This window comes from Corvus cornix, chromosome 1A (assembly GCF_000738735.6).
Source record: "Corvus cornix cornix isolate S_Up_H32 chromosome 1A, ASM73873v5, whole genome shotgun sequence".
Classification (NCBI taxonomy): domain Eukaryota; kingdom Metazoa; phylum Chordata; class Aves; order Passeriformes; family Corvidae; genus Corvus; species Corvus cornix.
This window is the reverse complement of record NC_047057.1, coordinates 64,471,143-64,483,582: the sequence shown is the minus strand read 5'-3', so window position 1 is coordinate 64,483,582 and position 12,440 is coordinate 64,471,143. Positions and strand designations below refer to the sequence as shown.

At 54.8% G+C, this 12,440-nt stretch overlaps 1 protein-coding gene across 1 annotated transcript; it reads left to right on the top strand.

Annotated features, from left to right (window-relative positions):
• Nucleotides 1-301: 301 nt before the first annotated feature.
• On the top strand, nt 302-4,027 carry CDKN1B (cyclin dependent kinase inhibitor 1B). The gene is made up of 3 exons (XM_039571431.1): nt 302-1,228; nt 1,794-1,924; nt 3,138-4,027. The coding sequence occupies exons 1-2, from the start codon at nt 754-756 to the stop codon at nt 1,913-1,915; spliced, it is 597 nt and encodes a 198-aa protein (XP_039427365.1). The 5' UTR covers nt 302-753; the 3' UTR covers nt 1,916-1,924; nt 3,138-4,027.
• The last annotated feature ends 8,413 nt before the right edge of the window (nt 4,028-12,440 follow it).

Genomic DNA, 12,440 nt, shown 5'->3' with positions numbered 1-12,440 from the left:
GGGTGTTTTTGTGGGGTGGCACAAACCCCGCCGGGCTTTGCGGGGGGCTGAGGAGAGCGGGCCCCGCGGTGCCGTCCCACCCCTCTCGTTTTCTCCTTCGCTCCCGGGCTCGGCTCACCGTAGCCGGCCGGGCTCGGTCCCGCTGGGCAGCACCCAGCTCGCCCCGTCCCGTCCCACCTTTAGAGCCGGCGGCGGCGGCGGGGCAGGGCGGGGAAGGGCCGGGCGAACGGGGCGGCGCCCGCCGCCGTAACCAATGGTTCGGCGGGGCTGTTTAAATAGACTCGTCCTGTCAATCATTTTCTTCTTCGTCAGCCTCCCTTCAATCGCCATATTGGGCAACCGAGAAAAGGGCTCGTCTGCTCTTGTTTTTTTTCGTCTCACTTTTACTACGCGGCGGCGGTGCGAGCGGCAGGGGCATCAGCAGCGCCATCGCCATCGGCGGCGGGCCGGCACCGCGGAGGCAGCGCCGCGCTCCGCTCCTCACCCGCCCGGGGCTCCCCGGCGGCGGCAGCGGCGGCTCTCGGGGCTCATCCCCGGGCCGGCGCTTATGCAAGGGCGCCTCCTCGCCCCTTCTCCGCGGGCCGAGGGCGAGCGGGGCCGAGGCGGGGCCGCAGCGCGGGGCAGCGCGGAGCGGAGGCGCGGAGCGGAGCCGCCGGGCGCCGGGCAATAAAGGGCGGCGGAGAGGCGGCGGCGGCCGCGGAGAGAGAGCAGCGAGCGCAACAACCGCCGCCTGGAGCCACACGGTGCGGGGAGATGTCAAACGTCCGCATTTCTAATGGGAGCCCTACCCTGGAGCGCATGGAGGCCAGGCAGTCGGAGTACCCGAAGCCGTCAGCGTGCAGGAACCTCTTCGGGCCGGTGAACCACGAAGAGCTCAGCAGGGAGTTCAAGAAACACCTGCAGGAGATGGAGGAGGCGTACCAGAGGAAGTGGAATTTCGATTTCCAGAATCACAGGCCGCTGGAAGGCAGGTACGAGTGGCAAGCCGTGGAGAAGGGAAGCTCGCCCGACTTCTACTTCAGACCCCCCCGGCTACGGAAAGCCGTCTGCAAGTCCGCCGGCCGCCAGAGCTTGGATGTAAACGGGAATTGCCAAACCGTGGTTTTTGTCGGTTCTCAGGGAATCTCAGAGGACACTCACTGTGTAGCTCAAAAGACTGATGTTTCAGAAAATCAGACGGACTTAGCAGAGCAGTGCACTGGCCAGAGGAAAAGACCCGCGGCCGATGGTAATGTACCCCATGGCTCTGCCCCGCGCCCCATTCGTGTCAGCGCCGGGGCTCCGGCCCTTCCGCCCCTGCCACGCGTGGCCCCGCCGCGGCGGGCTGTGCCCCGCCGGGCACCGGCTCGGCGTGCCCCCCCCCCCCCCCCCCCGCCCCTTTCCCCCTAAAAAAGCCCGGGTAGTGTTTGCAGTCCCGGGGGGCCCGCCTAGAGTGGGAGCCAGTAGATGATTTGCAAGGAAGAGCCCTTAGACGCGGGTCATCCCCCTCGACCCCTCGCCGCCCCTCCGCGGGGACCCGGCCTCCTGCCCAGCTGCGAGGAGGTTCACAGCGCTCAGCAAAAGACGAATATGGATTTTAGCCGAAAAGAGGGAACTCGGATCTCCTGCCTAGGGAGAAGCCCATCTCCCCACTCCCTGCTCGCTTCACGCAGCCGATACCTGACACGGGGATCCGGGAATGTTCCCCCCTCGGCTCCGTCTATCCCCCCTGGATGCCGAGCAAACATCTGGAAAGAAAATATTTTAATATCTTTCCCCCATCCCTCTCCTCGTTTTTAATTTTCCCCTCCTAGATTCCTCTCCTCAAAATAAAAGAGCCAACACAACAGAAGAAGAGGTTTCAGAAGACTCCCCCAGTGCCAGTTCAGTGGAGCAAACACCCAAGAAATCAAGCCCGGGAAGACATCAAACGTAAAGCGTTTAGGTCAGTGCCCTTTAGGGTCTGGCATTAGGATGCAAAGAAGGGAAAGAAGGGGTAACCGAGTGTCTATCCCGCGTCTCTGAGGGGGTGGGGAGGGGGCTTCGTGCCTCTGTGGGCTCGCTGAGGGGTGTTTTCTTCGAGGAAGGGTAGCTTCCCCCGACCGCTCGGGAATGGGTGTGTGTTGGAGGGTGGGGAGTGGGAGGCGTAGGGCTTGAAAAGAACAAAACAAGGAGCGAAGCCCAGCCTGGGCTCGGCAGCGTCAGGGGCTGGGGCAGGGGCTGTAGTGGGACTGACCCTGCCTTCCTCCGGGATGGGCACCGGGGCAGGGAGGGCCCTTTCCTAAGGACCGTGCGGGTGGAGGGACGGAGACGCGGCTGGTGCATCATGTTAGATGCTAGAGGATTTCGGGGGGCTTCCCCTGTACCCCGCCCCCGGGGCTTTTTCACCTCCAGTGTCAGCCTTGCCGTCGCATGTCGCGGCCACTTCCCACTGCGGGAGAAATAAGTCAAGAAGTTGGGTTTAAGGGGAATCCGGGCACTTTCTCAAAATCCGAGCGATGAAAGGTTGTTTTGTTTTTGTTTGGTTTGGGTTGTTTTTTTTTTCCCTCCCCCCCTTTTTTGTTTCTGTTGTTTTGGTTTGGTTTTAGAGGCTGGCAGGGGGAAGGGAGCGGGTTAATGGGAGGTTGGGTTCTGCAGCTTTTTTTTTTTTTTTCCCCCTTCTCCCCTACCCCCTTCTTGTTGTTTTGTTTTAAGGCGAGGGCTGGGGCGGGGAGAGTTGGTAAAAATTGCGCCGGCGGTTTGGGAGCCGAGGTTAGGAGCGAGGTTTACAAAAACGATTTGCGATTGTGCAGAGAGAGATTAAGCTGTAAAGCAGAAGTTGCAACAAATTAGTCCCGCTGGGGTGAGCCGTGGCCGAGCGCGGCCATGCGAATGCCGCTACTCCCGCCCGCTTTTGGGGGTGGGGGCACGGGAGGGGCCCCCCCCGCGCTGCCCGGAGGGGCCGGGGCCGCTGCAGAGGTGCGGGGAATACGGCCCGGCCCGGCGGGGGCGGGGGGGCGGCGGGGGCCCCGCCCGGGCTGGGCCCGCCCGCCCCGGGGATGCGGTGTCGGTTTGAACCGGTTGTGCCGCGGATCGCGTTTCTTGTCGATGTTTTCTAATCGCTTTCCCCCTCCCCGTCCTTTTTTTTTTTTTTTTTTCCTTCATTATTCCCGTTGCAGAGCGGAGGATGTGCGTCCTCGTTCGTCGAGTGCGGCGGGCGGCGATGAAGCGAGGAAGATGTAAAGTTGTAGTGGGAAAGAAAAAACACATATCGCCGATCTCTGTGGGATGGAGGTCCTGTACAAGCACTGAAAAAAAAAAAAAAAGAACAGTAACAAAAAGCAAACAATAACACTAAATTTTAGGCACTCTTAAAAGACCTGCCTCTAAAAGCATTGGATGTAGCATTGTGCAATTAGGTGTTTCCTTATTTGCTTTATTGTACTACCTGTGTATATAGTTTTTACCTTATGTAGCACATAAAACTTGTTGGGAGGGGGGAGGGACTGGAAGAGGGTGACCGATTGGAACTTGCTTTCACAATCTAGCAAGCAAAGAAATCTATGAAGAGAAGCAGTGTAGGTTTTTTATTACTTAAAGATGTATTGTCCCTTTAAGTGGGTCCGCAGTGTTTTTCTTTTTTAATTTTAAAAAAAATTTTTTAGTATTTTTAAAAATGTATAATTGTGGTAACTGTTCAGAGCAGATTTTTGTCAAATTTCTTCCTACTGCATTAAGCTGAAGAGGTGGGAGCTGTGATGATTCCGTTATGTTATGTAGTAGCAAAAGTTCCCCCCCAAATCCATATACGAAAACTGAATGCCTGTAAAAAGTTGTATAAAATCATCCCACCTGATTACATTGCCTGATTCTCTTGGTTTGTTTTTTTTTTTTTTTTTTAGCCTAATCTGGAAGGCTTTTGCTCTGAATCTGGAATATTGTTGTTTTCTGATCTGACCCACTTCCCAAAGTGCTTGTGTGTGAGGGAAAAAGGGATACTACATCTTTAAACAGTATTTCTACGTTGCCTGTGTACCTGTATGTAAAAATAAAAAAAAAAAAGTTTGAAGTGTACCTGTGTACATAACTCTGTAAAGACACTGAGAAATTATACTAACTTATTTATGTTAAAGATTTTTTTTAATCTAGAAGACAATATTTTTTCCCCATAAAGCCAAAGTGGCATGTTTTTGTGCATTTGTAAATGCTCTATTTGGTAGACTTTTTAGAGGGTTTTTTTCCGTTTGGGTTTTTTTTTTCTTCCTTTTTTTTTTCTTTTTTTTTTCTTTTTCTCATAATTAATATGGCTGTGCTTAAGAGATTGCAGACTGAGCCAATTAAATTTTTTTTTTTTGTAATGTGTGGGGAAAAAAAAATCCAGATTGATATTGTTTCACATCAAGCAATCAATAAAGAAAACTGCCATATATAAGAAATATGGTCTTCATTAGTGTGTGTTTCAACCTCCCTCAGCCTGGCACAGGAGGAAATAAGACTGCAAGAAATAACAGCACTTTTCCTTTGGGTATCCGTTTCTTCACGGGTCTGTGGCGCAGGTGAAAGTAAGGGATGCGGCACCCTTAGTGCAGGGATGCCATTTCTTCATGGAAGGGTGCTCAGGCATTGGAACGAGCTGCCTCGGGCAGCGGTGGAGTCCCCATCCCGGGAGAGATTTCAAAGATGTGTAGATGTGGCACTTGGGGACAGCGTTTAGGCTGGGTTAACAGTTGGATTCAAAAGAGGGCTTTCCCAACGTTAATGCTTCTGAGTTCCTCTGTGATAATTGGGAATGATGTGCCCTCTTAGTGCAAAAGAGTGGAATTTCCTGTGTTATAACGCTTTTTGGGTTTGGGGTGGGGTTTTGGTTTTTTTTTTGAAAGAGAAGAGGTATTTCGAGGTACTTCTTGCACATAGTCCTGTGACTCCTAGGGCTTCAAACTCGAGCCCAAAAAGCGCACCTCCTGGGCCGGGACCGGAGAGCCAGCGCATCCTCGGGATTCCCGGGATCGTCCCTCCGTCCCTCGCTCCCGGGGCCAGCACCGGTGACCGGAGCCCCGGGGCATCTTCCCCGGGCGGTCGCTCGTGGCTATCAAAGATGGCGCCTCGCACGCCCCGGTCCCGGCAGATGCTGGCGGAGGCACCGGCCCCGCTCCCCCGGCCCCGCAGCACCGCCGGCATTGCTCAGGGCCGGGCTCCGCCGGACAGAGGCGAGGGATGGCACCGCAGGGTGGAGGAGGGGATGCCCGAGGTGCGGGGGGGATGGCGGGGGCTGCCTGGCCCTGCCCGCCACGCCCGCCAAGGTGCGAGCGGCCCCCTCCGCCCGGGGATGCGGGGGAGCAGCGTTCTCATCCCCAGGGCTTGCGAGAAATAAATAAACACGCAAATGAACAGAACGGGGGCGCGGGGGGGAGCACAGCTCTCTGCGAGGCTCGCCAGGGTCTTCCCCCCTCCCCGGTGCAACGCGATCCTGTTGTTTATCCCGGCCGCGCCCCGGCTCGCCCTCGCTCCGAAACCTCCCCGAGAACGCGGGGCTGTGCCGGGCTGGCGCTGGCGAGGGACGGGGAGAGGGGGCGAGCCCGCGGCCGCCAGCCCCACTTCAGTGTCGGCCCCGAGTCGGCCAGGGAGGGGCCGGAGCGGGCACGGCCCGGCGCTGGCGCTGCCCTTCCCCGGCTCCGCCGGCTGCGAGGGATCGCCGGACACGCTGCCGCCCGCCGCCGGCGCGCTCCGTGTCCCGGCCTCCTGCCCCACGCGCAGCGACTGCAGCCGCCCCGGCGGGGCTGCGCGCCGTGTGCGCAACTCAGCCCGCTGAACGTGGACAACACTCGCGAAGATTTAGAAAAACAAAAGTAAAAAAAAAAAAAAAAAAGTTACGTGGTGGAGTGGTTTTTTTTTTTTTTTTGTTTTTTGTTTTTTTTTTTTTTTGCCCCAGCACGAACAAAGTGATCTCGGTGGAAAATAAATAGCGGCGCCTTCCCGAGCCGGCCTATCCCCGCGGCCGGCGCAAGCCAAACCCCCCCGGGCGGGGGACGGGGGCAGGGCGGGGGGGGGGGGGGGGCCGGCGCTGCAGCTCCCGGGCCGGGGAGGGAGGCGGCGGGCGGGGTCTAGCCCGCTTCTCCGTCACGTAGGGTTTGGATGTGCCCTCTGACCGCCCCCCCGCTATTATTTTGGTATTTTTTTCGTTGCTGCTGTTGTTGTTGCCGCGGCCGATCGATGCCGCTTCTCTCCCTGCGCGGCGGCCCAGGGCCGCCCCGGCCGCCGCTTCCACCGGGGGCCGCGCCCGCCGCTATCGCAACACCGCGGGGGTAGCGCCGTGCGGCCTCCACCGCCGCCTCCTCCTCCTCCCCCGGTGACCCCCCCAGGGCATGCGCGGGGCCGGAGCCAGCGGGGGGAACATCCCCGCCGCCCCACCCGCAGCGAGGGGGGCAGGGCGGCAAAGGCTCGGGCCCGCCCCGCGCCCCGTCCCTCAGGGGCTGCTTGTGGCGGCGGAGCCCGCGACCCGCACGGCCGCGGCCCCGCGGGGAACTAGAGACGGGGTCGGAACCGCGCGGCGGGGGCAAATTTTTAAATTTTTATTTCCCCCCTCCCTTTCCGCTCCTCGCCGCAACGTTTCCTCCTCGGGCGGCTGGAGGCAACCTTGCCTCGCTGCTTTCCTGCGCCTGGCAGCTCTCCCCGGGCCGGGCGGGGCCGGGCAAAGGCCGCGACGGGGGAGGGGAAGGGCGGAGCGCGGCCGCGGCCCGGCCCGCCCCGTCTGATGCAACCGCGCGGCCGCCCCGCGGGGCGCGCGCGCAGCCTCCGCACTCCCCCTCTGCTTTTCCCCTCCCTCCCTCCCTCTCTCCCTCCGTCGCTCCGCGGACACACGTACGCGCAGCTGCGCGCACCCCCCGCGTGGGCACACGCACGTACCTGCGCGCACACGGCTGCGCGTCCCTGCTGTGCCGGGGCCGCTGTCGCCGCGGGGCTGCGGCGCTCCCCCGGGTGGAGGCACGGCCCGACGCGCGCCCCGCCATGCGCCGCGCTCGGGTTCCCGTCCCGCGTCGCTCCCGGTCTGCCCACTGTGGGAGCGCGGCTTCTCCTCTCGGGGCTTCCATGCGGGGCCGTGATGCAGGAAGGGTTGACTTTCCCTTCCATAAAACCGCGTGTTCCCGTGCCAGAGAAGAGGGATATGACCCCTTCCTTAGCAGGAATATTTTGGACGTAGATCTGACCGTTTTTCACTGGAGACGTTTGACTGGAAGAAAAAGTACTAACTATGTGTCCTTAAAGTCAGTATTAACACCCATTGCTTTTCAGCTGCAGAGCCAGCCTCCTTCTTCCTCAGATGGGGAAATTAGCTGCAAAACGGTGTTTTCCGACATCCATACCCATCTGTACTTCTCAGTAGCTTCAGCTGAAAAAAACCGAAACCGAATTTCAAAAGAAAACATTCCACTTCAGAAATGTCAACATGTTTTGTTTCAACATTTTACAGCATTTTTTTTTAAGTTGAAAAGTAATTTACTATCCTCATTTATTTTTGTTTTTAAATACTCTCCAAAATAAAAAGGCCACAGTATAATGGCTGAAGCCAAAAGGTTATTAAGTTAAAGAATGAAAGTTGTTGGTTATATGTGGTGATGTTTTTGGTTTGGATTTGCTCCGGTTGGTTTGTTGGGTGTTGCTGAGCGCTGGCAGGGGGGCGGGGCTGGAGACCTGACTGAGAGAGAGGTGGGACGAGAGGGGAGGGGAGAGAAGGGTAGGCGGTCGGGAGAGAATGTAAGTTCCCGAGTACCCAGCCAATGGGCAAGGGGACAGGGACCGCCCCGGCCGGGACAGGGCATAAAGTGTAGCCATTTTGTGGGAAGGTGTGTGTGTTCGGCTCTCAGGGCAGGGAGATGTCCAGTCGGCTGAGCGGAATCGTTACTAATAAGCAGCTTTGTTTTGCTTCGACGACTTTGTCCCCATTCATTTGTATCTGAAAGTTAGTTACACTCTAACAGTAGCTTCAGCTGAAAAAAACCGAAACCGAATTTCATTTTCAGAAGAAAATTCCACTTCAGAAATGCCAACATGTTTTGTTTCAACATCTTACAGCATTTTGTCTGTTTTTTTTAAAAAAGCATTGAAAAGTAGTTTACTACCCTCATTTATTATTGTTATAAATACTGTCCAAAATAAAAAGACCACAATATAGTGGATTTAACAAAATGTGTGATCTGCAGTAAAATAATAAGATTATACTGTATGAATTGTTTTGCTCTGTCCCTAAATTAGATGTTTTCTGCTTTCATTTTGCTGGAAAAACTTTGGAGACTTTCTGTACTTTTTTAATACCGATTTTTTTTGCCCCATCTCTGATGTTTCATTTACTTACGGAGCTGAAAAAAGGCATTTTTTTTCCTGCTGGACGAGTTGTATCTGCACTTGTGGTTTGCTGTGCTTCATCCAGGCTCAGCCACCTCCTCCATCCAGGCAGCTTGCGTGCCCTTCCTCTCCCTGCTTGCTTTCTGTCTTGCCCTCATCAGTCACTGCAAGACTCAAAATTAGGCCAAAAAATAGAGGGAATGTGGTTTTTTTCTCTGTTTTTTTTTCTTTTTAATAAAAATAATTCCCAATTCACTTCACTCAAAAAAGCAAGCAAAGGTATCTTTTCCTATAATATAAAATTAATAATGATGAGAAAAATATGAAAATAACATGTTAATATATAATGATAATATACAAAGTGCAACTGCCTAAAAACAAGCCAGCATTGCACTCTCTGCTTCTCCCTGGAGAAAACAAAGCTGCCACTGCTGCGGGTGAACAGGCCTCGGAGGGTTTCGAGCTGCATCTCCCTGCTTAGAAGCAGCAGTATGGGATGTGATGGCTTCACAGGACAGGTGGAGAAGAGCAGGGTGATGCCTGTCCTTTCGTGGGACACTGCCACTGTGTGCACCTCATCCACACAGGAGCTGTGAGATAATGGAACTTCTCTGCTTCCAGAGGGGCCAGCTTGTGTTCACACAAGTCTGTCTGCCATTGGGATGTACTCGAGTTAAACAGACACAGCTGCTTTGCCTTTTCTTTTTTGTGCTCCCACCTCAGCCAGGGGTGCAGCTCTGCATCAGTGGAGTGTCTGTCCTGTGAGATGGGGCAGCTCCTGCCCGCTCCCCACTGCTCCTGCACTCTGCTGGCACTGAGGAGTGGGATTGGGGGTAACCTCTCTGGAATCCCCCCATTTCCCAGCTGTGCCTGGCTGTGTGTGCCCTCCCCATTTTAATTAACCTGCAGATCCACAGGTTCTCCACGAGCCCTAGGCAAAAGCATTTTGTTTGCTTTTGAGGATCCTGTGGGGATCCGCTCTCAGGCCTCTGGGGGCAGTTCCGTGGCTCTGCATTTTGGAAAAGTTGTTGCTGCAGCTGACACATTGAGGGATATCACTGGAGTGGAGGACACCAGTCCATGGCCCAGCTGGACCAGAATTACCTGGATGGTTGCTTGTGGCAGGCTGTTCTGTGCTGTGGTGTGTTTTTCTGTGCTGTGCTGTAGTGTGTTTTTCTGTGCTGTGGTGTGTTTTTCTGTGCTGTGCTGTGCTGTGTTTTTCTGTGCTGTGCTGTGCTGTGGTGTGTTTTTCTGTGCTGTGCTGTGCTGTGTTTTTCTGTGCTGTGCTGGCAGGGGCTGCCCCGCTCCTCCCAGCAGCTTTGGCACCTGCCAGCCGGCTCTGGGTGGAAGCAGGGAGCAGCACACCTTGTGGTTCAGCGTTCCCCATCTGCAAAGACAGGCTGTGCCAGCTCAAGCTTTTATACCTGGCCATCCTACTGTGCCTGCAGCTGTTTGGAGGAGACAGCAGGCGGGAACATTAGTTTCATTCCGGTTTTATCCTTGGCCTCACATCTGAGGCTTCAAGCAAGGATTCCAGTCGTGGGCAGACACCCCATTTTGTGTGCTCCAGACGCTACTCCCACAAAGACCCAGCAAGTCCTTTACATGACGGCCAAAAATCCAGCTGTTGCCTGATAAAGCCCTTCTGTCATGACTGGCTCTATCCAGAGTGAAACCGGGCACCTACAAGTGCAGAAAGGGCTCCTATCCCCTGCTACCTGGGCAGGCTGGAAAAGCTCTGCAAGCAGGTGGCTGTGTCCCAGCAAGCACAGTTGCAGCTATGGTCCTCGCCTTCTTTGGGGAGAGAAGCTGGAGGTCTGGGACTGGCTGTACTGTAAATTTTTCCTGCCAGATGCGAAGCCTGAAGTTGATAACCACGAACTTGGTAACCTGGTACACCACACCAACTTCCTTTTTTTAAACTTTTTTTTCTGGAACAAAGTGTTCCCATCTGAGCTGCTGGCTGCTGGATGTATATGTTTTATTCTAGTTTGAGACTGGGGATCCCAAGTGAGGACACATGCATATACAGAAGAATAAAGATATTTATTTATTTTTATTAGTGGAAGAGAGACCTCTACTGGCTCAGCTCACAGAGCCACTCGACTGACCACAGCCGAGCTCTCTCTCACCTTCTCTTCCCCTACTTGGGAAATCTCCTCCTGCATCACAGCCATCTGCCAAGGGAAGCTAAGAAGCAACAACCTTTCATGTTTTCTCATTGAAAGATCCAGCATGTGGGGAGTCCCTCAATTGCGATTGCTAGCACGTGAATTTGTGAGGGCCCTTGGTGTAGTAAATCAAGTAGCTTATTTCCTTTAGGAGGGGATGAATCTTGGGCACTGATGCAGAGCAGAGGATTAGAGTGTTATTGGTGCCGGAGGACAAGTCAGCAGGGTGTTTTCATCCGCTCCATTGGTTTCAGTCGCCTTTTATTCTCTTTATGTTCTTCCTCCAAGCTGGTTCTGTAGCGCTGTGATGAGGGTGGCTTCAGAAACCATCTCTTGTGGGTCAGGGCTCTTTAGCATCTTGCCTCTGCTATCAGGTGGATAGGTGTTGACTCCTACCTGGGCTGTACCTGGGGTTGATGATCAGTTGTGTGCTTCTCTTCCTGGGTTGGGGAAGAGTTAATATATAGTGTGTTTTTCTAGCAAAGCTATCTTTATCTGAGCACAAGTAATGCAAAACAGGGCTTGGTGCTTGCAAACAGGTGGAGCTGGGTGAGCCAGTCGTGTAAGGCCTGTAGGTCCTGAGCTGCCAGTCAGGCTGAAAGCAACAGAGGCAGTAGTTCCACAAAGTTGATCAGGGGCCTGGAGCATCTCCCTGACAGGGAAAGGCTGAGGGAGCTGGGGCTGTCCAGCCTCGAGAGGAGCCCCAGCTGAGAGGGGCCCTCAGCCCTGTGTGTCCCTGTGTGCAGGGAGGGCTCCGAGCAGGGCCCAGGCTCTGCTCCGTGGGGCCCAGCCATGGCACCAGAGGAACGGGCAGGGACTGATGCCCAGGAAGTTCCACCTGGACAGGAGGCAGAACTTCTTCCCTGGCCAGTGCCCGAGCCCTGAACAGATTGTCCAGAGAGGGTGTGGGGTCTCCTCACTGGAAATATTCCAGACCCCTCTGGACACATCCTGTGCTGTGTGCTCTGGGATGGCCCTGCTGGAGCAGGGAGGTGGGATCAGATGAGTCACTGTGGTCCCTTCCAGCCTGACACACCCTGGGATTCTGTGATTCTCAGTACTGCTGAAATGCTGGTTTAGGCATCCCCTTCCTTCCTCATCCAGCCCACTCATTCCTGCCCCTGGCACTGCTGGTGAAGTTAGTTCAGGCACTGGAGTAGGGAATGGATCTTGCAAAGATTTCCCACCTTCCCTTCTTTGTTGTTGGTTTGTGTGTTGATATCTTTTTCTCGCCAGCTGGATCCATTTCTGGTCTCACTCCTCACGGAGCTGGCACTGAGACCTTGGCCACAGTGGGTGGGAAGGAGCAAGCTGGCTGCACTTCCATGAAGTCACAGCCTTGGAGCTGGTGTGTCTTGCTTGTTCCTTGCAGTAAAGCAAAAATTAAAGCCTTGTGTGGGACAGCTGCTGCCCATCTTATGGCTATGAGGCTTGCTGGAAGGTGCTGGGCAACCTCTGGTACTGCAGCCCAGGGCTCTGCCTACCAGCTTTCTCCTCACGTCTCTGGCCATCAAAATCTGCTCCACAAATGACCTGAGAGCTGCTTAGCTGGGGAAACAGAGGTTGGTGTCGATAGCCTGGAGTTTCTGTGTTGTTTGCCAGGGGATCCCTATCACAGAGCTGTTCCAGAGAGATCTGCTGAGTCACAGTTGTTAATTTTTTGTGGGATAGTGGCCTGGTGCACTGGATGCAAAGATAGAGGAACATGCAGCAGTGGTTTCTGGAGCTGTAGGCTGGTGGAGTAGGTACTCTCACTGTGCCTTTCCTGACAGATCTCTGTAGCTAAAGCACTTGCTTTATTTCAAAAGAAAAAGTTGCTCTGCAGCCACCTTTTATACCTTTTCCTTTCACCTCTCTCATCTGTACCCCTTTTCCAGTCACTGAGTGGTGAGAGCACCCACTAATTTGCAGACATTAATTACCTCTTCTTACCAAATTTCTTTTCTCTCTGGAGAGCATTTTGGGTGCTGT